A 10,551-nucleotide genomic window follows, 5' to 3' on the forward strand; every position below is an offset into this window, starting at 1 on the left:
AGTAAATGACAACACAAATTTTTAATTTAGCTTTTAAATGAAGATGTTTGTAAATAATCTCAGAAAAAACTCTACATAGCCCTGTGTGAAAAATTGATTGCTGCCGCCTCCCCATTAAAACATAACTGTGGTTTATCACACCTGAGTTCACTACCTCTAAACACTCACCGGCCTGATTGCTGCCGGAACTCACCTCAAGGTGTCATGAAAGCTGCAAGGCTGTCTGTAGAACTGGTTTGGAAAATCCTGGAAAGAACAAATAAGAAGGAAAAGTAAAGGAATGCAAAGCTTCTTGTTGAAAAATATATGACATAAACACGTTTCTTAATAATGTGAGAAAAAGTCAGAACATGAAGTTGGAGAAGAATAAATATGCATTGAGAAGTAGAAGAAATGCATTAGTGCATAAAAGAGAGTCTGACAATCACAATAATGATAAAATTTCCATCCATCCATCCATCCATTTTCTTCCGCTTATCCGGGATCGGGTCGCGGGGGCAGCAGCTTCAGAAGGGAGGCCCAGACTTCCCTCTCCCCAGCCACTTCTTCCAGCTCCTCCGGGGGATCCCAAGGCGTTGCCAGGCCAGCTGAGAGACATAGTCCTTCCACCGTGTCCAGGGTCTTCCCCGGGGCCTCCTCCCAGTGGGACGTGCCTGGAACACCTCACCAGGGAGGCGTCCAGGAGGCATCCTGACCAGATGCCCGAGCCACCTCAACTGGCTCCTCTCGACGTGGAGGAGCAGCAGCTCTACTCTGAGTCCCTCTCGGATGACCGAGCTTCTCACCCTATCTCTAAGGGAGAGCCCAGACCCCTGTGGAGGAAACCCATTTCGGTCGCTTGTATCCGGTACCTCGTTCTTTCAGTCATGACCCAAAGCTCATGACCATAGATGAGGGTGGGAACGTAAATCGACTGGTAAATCGAGAGCTTTGCTTTTTGACTCAGCTCTCTCTTCACCACGACGGACCGGTACAGCGCCCGCTTCACAGCAGACGCTGCCCCAATCCGCCTGTCGATCTCCCCCTCCCTTCTTTCCTCATTCGTGAACAAGATCCCCAGATACTTAAACTCCTCCACTTGAGGCAGGACGACCCCCCTGACCCGGAGAAGGCACTCTACCCTTTTCCGGCTCAAGACCATGGCCTCGGATTTGGAGGCACTGATCCTCATCCCGGCCGCTTCACACTCGGCTGCAAACCACTCACAACACGATTGTGGGGTAAGCACAGACAACAGTCAGAACCCGTCCCCCCACCCGTAGGCGGAGGGAGGCTACCCTCTCATTCACCGGGGTAAACCCCAACGTACAGGCGCCAAGATGGGGGGCAACAAGTATGCCCACTCCTGCCCGGCGCCTCTCACCACGGGCAACTCCAGAGTGGAAGTACGTCCAGCCCCTCTCAAGGAGATTGGTTCCAGAACCAGAGCCATGCGTCGAGGTGAGGCCGACTATTTCTAGCTGGAACCTCTCAGCCTCGCACGCTAGCTCCGGCTCCTTCCCCACCAGAGAGGTAACGTTCCATGTCCCAAGAGCTTCTGCAGCCGAGGATCAGACCGTTAATAAAATAAGTGGTGAAATCGCCCCTTTTTGAAGTTTCACAAATCAGAAAAAGGTTTCACAAATCACAAACATGGTTCTGTATATTCTGCTATTAGAGCAGAATAATCTAGTCCAAGTTTGAAGAGTATAGGTGTTGTGGTTTTGGAATTAGAGCAGATCTTGTGTGACCAAGACAAAAAAAGGGGTAAAAAAATGCCCTTTATTGAAGTTTCACAAAACAGAAAAAGGTTTTACAAATCCCAAACATGGTTATAAATATTCTGCTATTAGAGCAGAATAATCCAGTCCAGGTTTGAAGCGTCTAGGTGTTGTAGTTTTTAAACTAGAGTCGATTAAAAATGCGAAAGGTTGTGAAAAATTAGGTGGAATCGCCCTTTAGCCATTTCCCGAATCAGAAACTGGAATGGGAAACCAACTTCAGCTTCGTCTGCCTCGCTCTCTGTCTTTGCAGTTTCTCTCACACTTCCTGCTACTCAGCAGCAGGTATCAGGTTACATTGTGTTGCATTCAATGTTGTCGGAATAAAGACATTCATGCACTTAATGTCCGATTTGCCATAACTATTTGTTGAATACATAGTCGCCAGCTGGGGTGGCAAGGCTCTCAGTTGGGGTGGCAATTGCCACCCCCTGCTACCCCAGTAGATCCGCCCCTGGACCTACTTACCAGTCGACAAACTCAAGACCTACAAACTTGAGTTTGTCGACTGGTATAAGTTAACAGGAATAAGTTAACTTGAAAAAAAAATTGTTGAATTAAGAAATATATTGATTGATGAAAGCAAATTGTTAATTTGTTTCTGTGTAGTGAACAAATGAAACATAAGTTCACTGAAAGAGTGTTTGCTTTGTCAGACTAACAAAAAAGTTTAGTTAGTTCAACTACCTTCTATCTTGTCAATCTGAAATTATTTGAATTAGTTGAGTTAATTCATTAATTTTATCTTAAAAAAATCATAATCTCACATTACAATATCTGTTTTGCTTTCAATTAATACAATTATGTGGAACCTGTTGACATAAAAAATTATGTTAAGTTAATGATTCATTTCTTTGAGTGATTTGAGCGTAAACAGATCCTATCAATATGCCTTTGCCATATAATAATCATGTAATTGGTATATACATAAAACTATGTCATACAGTATATCACCATCCTTAAGGGGAAACACTGTGTTCTTATTTATTAATATTGATACTCATCTTTTTCCAGACAGAAATGACGAGTAATAGACTTGTCACACCCACCCTGGGTTAAGCTTTGTGTGCTTTGGATCGGAAAGGTGATGTAATAAGTGTTTCAATTTCTTAATTACTGCTAATATGAAATTGAGAAAACAAAATCCACAAAAGAATTGTAACTTTTTAGAATGCTTATTTTACTTTGAAATTATTGTCAATGTTAAAGTTTGCCCAACACCTGCTTTCAGAATTTCGCACTGTGTCAAAGAATACAAAAAATGTAGAAACAGACAACCTGAGGAAAGTTGAAGATACTGTACATACCTCCACCAGGATGAGCTTTTTCTCTGCAGCACCTCTTTCACCTTTCATTTTCAGGCATTTGTACTTGTTAACTCTCAGAAGGAACTCCTGAAATTGTGCCAACTGAGAGCTGCAAGACAAGCCTTGTGATCTCCATTCTGCAGGAGAAAGAAACTGTTCTTAGAACCAGAATCACAGTACAAAGCAAAGGCATGCTACAATGGACATTATTTAGAATTAGCGTTCATATACGCAAGAAATCAAACTCCTTCATATATCCTGAAAGCCTTGCAAAATGACTAATGAAAACTACTGAACTACTAAAAAGATTTGCCTTTCATATAACCTACTGAAAGGCAAATCAGTAGGTTATATGGATTTGCAAAGTAGTGAAAATGGTTCATATTCATTGATGAAAAGCTCTACCTTTCACTCTCACTAGTGAAAACTTTTCATACAAAGTAGTGAAAACCTTTTATCTACTGCTTTATTTTCAAGTGGTGGCTCTGAGGCTTTGGGACAATCTACTGAAACCATTTTGTGAAGTGGGTACTCCAAGTCTTTTCGAAATCTTTTTAGACTAGTCTGGTGTGTTAGATGCTGAGGATTGAAACTAGTTATGAGAGATGAAAAAACTCCTAACAAAGGAAACACTACCTTTCAAACGGCTCAAAAGCTGGAGGAAAAGGGCAGGTTATAGTCCATCAGGGTTTCCTAAATGTATTATAAGCCAGGCTTTACTTGCCCCCACCCCGCAGGGCTAAAAAGTTTGCTTTGTTTTTATATAAGCTGGATTACAAGTGTCCTTGCTGTGTTTATCGCTGGCAGAGCAGAATCGTTCCCGAAAGACGGGTTCATACTTTCTGTGCACAATTATTAGGAAAGTTTTAGTTTTGACCATATTATTTTTATGCACATTTTCAAACTCCAAGCAGTATAACCTTGAATGCTTATTGAATATAAACATATCAGCTGATGTGTATTTGCTTCTTGAGAGAAGGTGGGGCCTAAGGAGATCAACACTCTATATCAAGGTGTGCATATTTATTAGGCAGCTTCTTTTCCTCAGGCAAAATGGGCCAAAAAAGAGATATTTAAGTGACTCTGAAAAGTCCAAAATTGTAAAAGGTTTTCCAGAGGATGCAGCTAAGATATTAGGGTGTGTTCACAGAACCATCAAATGTTTTGCTGCAAATAGTCAATAAGATCACAAGAAACGTGTTGAGAAAAAAAAAGACAAATTAACTGCCAAAGGTTTGAGAAGAATCAAGTGTGAAGCTACCAGCAACCCATTATCTTCCAGTGCTGTCATATTCCAGAACTGCAACCTATTTGGAGGTCCCAGAAGAACAAGATGTTCAGAGCTCAGAGACAAGGTAAGGAAGGCTGAAACCCGACCGCCACTGAACAAGACATACAAGTTGAAAATAAAGACTGGACCAAGACAGATCTGAAGACAGTTTTCTCAGTTTTTTTTTTTTTTTTTAGGCTGAGATGAGAGTGACTCTTGACCACTGATGGCATAGTTACTTTGAAAAAGTAACTAATCAGATTACTTGACTTGTAAAGTAACTAAGTTACATAAAAGTAACTTTTTAGTTACTTTAAGCAGCTGCTAACAACAACGCTCCACCACCTGTGAATATTACATTGATCTTTGCCAATACTTAATTACAAGTTATTTTATAATGGTAACATCAACAATGTGTCTCCACTTATAAGGTTGAACTGAAGGGGAGATTGTTTAATGGTTACAACAGGACAAAAAAAAAAGATGAGATAGTTGGACCTTTTTGTGTAGTTCACTATTGTCTGGAAAACTATAAGTAGGATTTTAACGCCTCCCTCCCTGCCCCAGTGTCCAGATTTTGTGTTACGGCCCTGCCGACACCCTGTGCCGTAAGAGCGCATCACACAGAACTCCTTTTGCGGCTCCACAACTCTGATGACCCGCTGCACAGATTTGTGACACTTACCTTAATATAAATTATTATACCTTAATATTAATTATTATACTGACATTTAGTTGCACAACTTTACGGATACATTCATTCGTGGCTGTTTTCACGTTTATTGTGCTGTTCATAATAGTCTCGATGTTTGCAGTTTTCTGGAGCGCAACACGAAGCTCAACTCATTGACAGGTAATATATCAACATTAACAAGGACACAGCGAGATGGATCATCTGGGAATGGATAGACCTGCAAGGCCTGACTAAATCTAACTGGTTGTCAGACAAATTCTGGGGCTGATTATGTGTCTCTGCTTATTTCAAAACCGAATTAAGCAACCTCACGTTCAAAAACAAGCCCAAAAAACCGCAACCTGCGATTCATCAAATTTGCAAGCAACTTTAGAAAATAAAAAAAAATAAAAAACAAGCCCAAAGCTGTAATAGTAATATAATAATTAGACTTGGTGACAGAAACTCAAAGTAGTTCCTGTTTTTCCAGCAACAAAATGCTCATCTCCATCCTCTCCATTGTTTACATTTATTTCACTGCTGATAACTGATGGACAGAAACAGTGGTCGCTCCCCAAGACACACAATAAAATTAATAATTACAAAAGAAAATAGTAACGCACAGTGATTTGGATATGTAACTTTAATCTGATTTCCGGATTTGAAATAGCAACGCGTTAGATTACTAGTTACTGAAAAAAGTGGTCCGCAATCAATAACGTGTTACAAAGTAATGCGTTACTGACATCACTGCTCTTGACAGACCAGATGGATGGGCCCTCGGCTGGATCAGTAATGGGCACAGAGCTCCACTATATAGCAGATGCCAGCAAGGTAGAGGCAGGGTACTGGTATGATATTATTAAAGATGAGATAGTTGGACCTTTTCTGGTTGAAGATGTACTTAAAATCAACTTCTAAACCTATAGCCAGCTTTCTTCAAGCAGTGCTACATGAAAAAGTTTGCATCTTTCAAGAGGACCATGAATTTTCTGCAGGACAAAGCTGCATCACATGCAACAAAGTACTCCACTATGTAATGTAGCTTGCTAGTAAAGGCTTTAAAGATGAAAGAATAATGAAATGGTACCCTTCCTCACCAGACCTAACCTTAGACAAGACGAACGACAAGGTGAGATGGATGCAGGTAATTTGGAGCCTCAAAGAGGAGCAGCCACAAGAAGAACATTTTAAACAAAAATTTTCAGCTCAAAACACTCATGGGGAAGCAAACAACAGACGTTTTTTAAAGACCACCTTTATATATTAGCATTGTCTTATCTGCAAACCACCAAGGATTAAAAGATCAGCACTTGCTTTAAAATATTATGTAAAAGGATTAGTGCATAAATACTGCAGCCAGTCAGAGTGCCATATTTATTTATTTAATAAACCATCTGTGCTTATTGAAAAACATCCACTATAATAAGCTGTTATTCCATAAAGCATTAATAAAGTATTGAACACAAAACATCAAGTGGCTGCAGAGACAAAGAGCCATAGCAGAACTCGGCACTCAGAACAAAGTCATCAGTCAGAAAAATGTGTAACTTAAATAGTTAAGAATATATTTATCTATACCTCTGGCAGAGATTTTAAAAATTTTAATCAAACCAACATCTTTGGTTCATAAAGAAAAAGATAAATATGTAAAATGTTATAGAATGGTGTAAGAGAAATATTTATAAAAAATATTTAATTGACTAGACTTATTTAATTTTTTTTAAAATAGAGAAATGACTAAGCCCTTCTCAATAGACACAATCTTATTAACAATAGAGCAATCAAACCCTTCTTATTAGTCTCAAAAGTGTGTGCTTATTCCTCACCAGACAAACTGCCCAAGTGTGGTTCTGCACTTGCTGGGTTAGTCCATTCCTGAACTCTGACACCCAACTTCGTAGACAGAACTTGGACTGTCGCAGTTTTTCCAGAGCCTGATGGTCCTGTCAGTATCAAAATACCACCCTGGAACACAAAAAAATAGTAATATTTATACAAATGCACAAACCTTCCAATTAAATTGTAGTATTCCCCGTAAGCATCTCTATGTTTATTATTGTGAATCCCAAGTATGAAAATTTAAAAGAAGCAAGCCACAACAAGCTTTTGCTCCTGAAGGAAGCTGAAGGCCGAGAGGTTTAGCCCTCTGTCTGATATGAAACAAGATGTCCCAAAGTGTACTATAAGCATGGCAGGCCGTCAGGCTTTACTTGCACCCCCGCCAGGCTAAGCGTTCGGAATTGTTCCTGAAAGATTGGCCTTTTACTTGATGTACTGAACAGGGCACGAAGCAAGGAGAACGCACCAATCACACCATCAGTATCCGTAAGCGTTAGTTGCCTAGTGCACTGCCACGGCTGAGTCTCTGAAGTTTACCTTGGTACGCACCTCCTTTCACTCAAACTGGACACAAAGCTCATCTGTATTGGCATTTATATCGAACCCCTGTGGGGACACATGTTTTTTTGGAGAGTACTTAATCAAAGCAGAAGCTAAGTTTAAAAGCCACAGTGTGTGCTCTGCTTTGCAGTTCAATGTCAACCTGTCGAATCCACCAAGCTGAATGCTGTGTGTGTCCTACCTTTTCTCTTACAGGATGAGTCAGGCAGGTGTAGCTGGTCATAGGACCTGCAGCTGGAGGTCTGCAGGTCAGGAGATGCCTTTAAATATGAGCTGGATTCCTGTGTCAGATGTCAGCTGAAGGAGGAACAGCTTATCCTGCTCTCTTTCGTCGTTACTAATAACTTTGCCTATGAGTTATTTTAAAGTCACAGTTTTTATAATTATGCTTACACTGTCAACATCATAACTGGATTACTTCCAACCGAAGGACTATGGGTATTTTTTACTTTGAACTTTAACTCTACTTTTTCCACTTCCAAGCTGAATCAGGGGAAGATGCCTCTGACCGACCCTGGGGACATTAGCAGTATTATACATAGGTTCCAATCTGCAGAGGTCAACCCAGGTTCAACTCTACAAATGACTCAAAATAATGACCAGCCCAGTATTATATGACAACTTCAGTCAATAGAAATGAAGATTCAACGGCTAAAGGTGAACTTTTAGATAAATCCTGCCTTCTGAAAATAAAGCAACTCTTCCTCAAATCAACGGTGAGGTCGTACGCCCCGCACCAAGCAGCTCACTGTGGACCTCTCTGGGAAGTAAGCGGAAGAAAAGTTTCCCATTTGAAGGCGACTAATAGGAAGAACCTAGACGAATCAGAATGGCCAGCTGTGAGACAAAACCCACATTCGACTTCAACACCTGCTCCACTAAAGAAAAATAAACAAGCAGCTGGAACCGAAACAACTCCACCGACCCGCTTCTAAGGACAAAGTGACAGCACAAAACTCAACACATTCTGATTCCACGGGAAACTCACTGAAAAACAGATTTTCTGCAATTCAGCAGGAACCTCTGTGGGAAACCTTGCCATCAAACATCAACAACAGGTATGGAGCAAGATCAATACATCAACCCCCCAAAGTGAACATCAGGAAAATAAAAGATAAGTGCTCATTGTCAGAGATGAGGCAGTAAATGGAATCAGTCATTTTTGCAACGCTAAGAGTGATGTCCTTTAACAAAGAAAACACTCTTTCTCACCACTGATCAGCTGGATATTGCGTCTGCCTTTGGAAGAGGCAGACGCAATCTTAATAAACATGGGATAAAGCTGCTCACTGTAATCCTTTCATTTTATCAACAAGAACAACGTGATCACCCCCTTAGAAGAACAGGCTCAAGGACAGCTGATTAGGATGCAATCCTCCACATATAAGGAACAAATTATTCCAAAACAAACTGACAAAACATCAACTGGAGTCAGATCAAATGGTCTGTCCTCTCTTCTGCCTTCCCACTCATTCAAAGAAGTCACAAGACACCTCTGAAGAAATGTTTTCTCAGGACCTGAGCTTCTCAAATTTACAGATGGAATGAACCAACAAGTTCTTCTCAGTACTTTTATACTGAATGCTCACACAGCAGACTTTACTTCATCTAAGCCACCTGGCACTGACTGCCCAGAGGATCCACCACTCTGTGTGTCTAAGGTCTGAAACCGGGGTCCAACATTTTGTTTACACTTGTTTTCCTCCAGAATGTTTCTGGCCTCCCCATACTACAAAAGAGGACAGTACTTGTCTGAATCACTAAAAGAAAAATTACAAAAAACAGAAATACAAAATAAAGTGGTCTCAATTCAAACCTCAGTCTCATCTCCTGACTAAAACAACTGGAAATTCAGGAGCTATCTGCCACCAAGTCACTTAAATGGCTCTTTTAAACATTGGATTATTATCAGCTAAAGGTCTATTAGTAAATGACTTCATCACTGAACATATTACTGATCACTGAACATATTACTGATGTTATGTTTCTGACAAAAAATGGTTGGATGACAATAACGAATCACCTGTACTAATCGAATTAACGACACTGTCATGATTTGTGAGGTTGAGTGGTGAGGGTGGACGCAGACAGGACCCAGGATGATGATGATGATGATGAAGATTTAATAAATAAACCACAGAACAGAACAACAGGCAGCAAGACGTTACACGACGAGGATCCGACAACAGACAAAGTCAACAGGTGGGACTAAATACACTGGGAGGGTAATCAAGGAAATGAGACACAGCTAGGAACAATCAGGACGGCACAGAGACTCAGGGAAAAACAGGACACAGAAAACCCTCTAACACACAGAAAAACACAGATCACTACAGTACCCCCCTCCCCCCCTCCCCCTCAAGGGTGGCTACCAGACGCCCAAAAAAACAGTTAAACAAAAAACAACCCATCAGGATGGGGGGAGGCCAAGAGTCCACAGGGAACAAAAACAAAAAAAAAAACTCAGTGCCAACAAAAAAAAAAACACACACGGCCAGGGCAGGACCTGCTGTGGAGAGTCTGGGGGCCGGCCACGGTGCAGCAGATGGATTCCAGGAGGCGGGTCCGGGGGCCGACGACGGCGCAGCAGGCGGAATCGAGGAGGCGGGTCTGGCAGTCGCCACTGCCGCAGGAAGAATTGCCGGAGCCGCGGGGGGCAGCGACGTCGGCCCAGGAAGCAGAGTCGTGGAGGCTCTGGAAGGCCAGCAGGAGGGCCGGCTGCAGGCTTTGGAGCACAGGGAGGCGGAGCACTAGGAGTTTCTGGAGGAGCACTAGCAAACTCAGGGGTCGGATCCAAATCGGCAAACTCAGGGGGTAGAGCCAAATTGGCAAACTCAGGGGGCGGAGCCAAATCGACAAACTCAGGGAAACTCCAGAGCGGGCTCGGGAGGAGCACAGGGAGGCAGGGAAGCAGCAGACCCTGGGGGCTGCTCCACGGCAGTTGGCACAGGAAGCTCGAAGGAGGCACTAGGAAGCTCGGATGGAGCACAGAGAGTCAGAAGCTTGGAAGGAGCACTAGGAGTCTCAGGAGGAGCACAGGGAGTCACAAGCTCAGGAGGAGCACAGGGAGTCACAAGCTCAGGAGGAGCACTAGGAGTCTCGGGAGACGTAGCCACAGGAAACTCTGGGGTTGGGGGC

General features: G+C 42.2%; 1 protein-coding gene across 1 annotated transcript in view; it reads right to left on the bottom strand.

The window, feature by feature from the left end:
• Nucleotides 1-10,551, bottom strand: part of rad17 (RAD17 checkpoint clamp loader component) — a 62,417-nt gene that overhangs the window by 22,277 nt on the left and 29,589 nt on the right. Inside the window, exons 4-6 of the mRNA XM_015019450.1 lie at nucleotides 6,840-6,978; nucleotides 3,068-3,204; nucleotides 194-246 (exon numbers count right to left, since the gene is read on the bottom strand). Coding sequence (XP_014874936.1) covers nucleotides 194-246; nucleotides 3,068-3,204; nucleotides 6,840-6,978 — 329 coding nt within the window. The remainder of the gene's footprint in view (nucleotides 1-193; nucleotides 247-3,067; nucleotides 3,205-6,839; nucleotides 6,979-10,551) is intronic.

The sequence above is a fragment of the Poecilia latipinna genome, unplaced genomic scaffold, assembly GCF_001443285.1.
Source record: "Poecilia latipinna isolate Pla-1442-1.1 unplaced genomic scaffold, P_latipinna-1.0 Scaffold2435, whole genome shotgun sequence".
Taxonomy (NCBI): domain Eukaryota; kingdom Metazoa; phylum Chordata; class Actinopteri; order Cyprinodontiformes; family Poeciliidae; genus Poecilia; species Poecilia latipinna.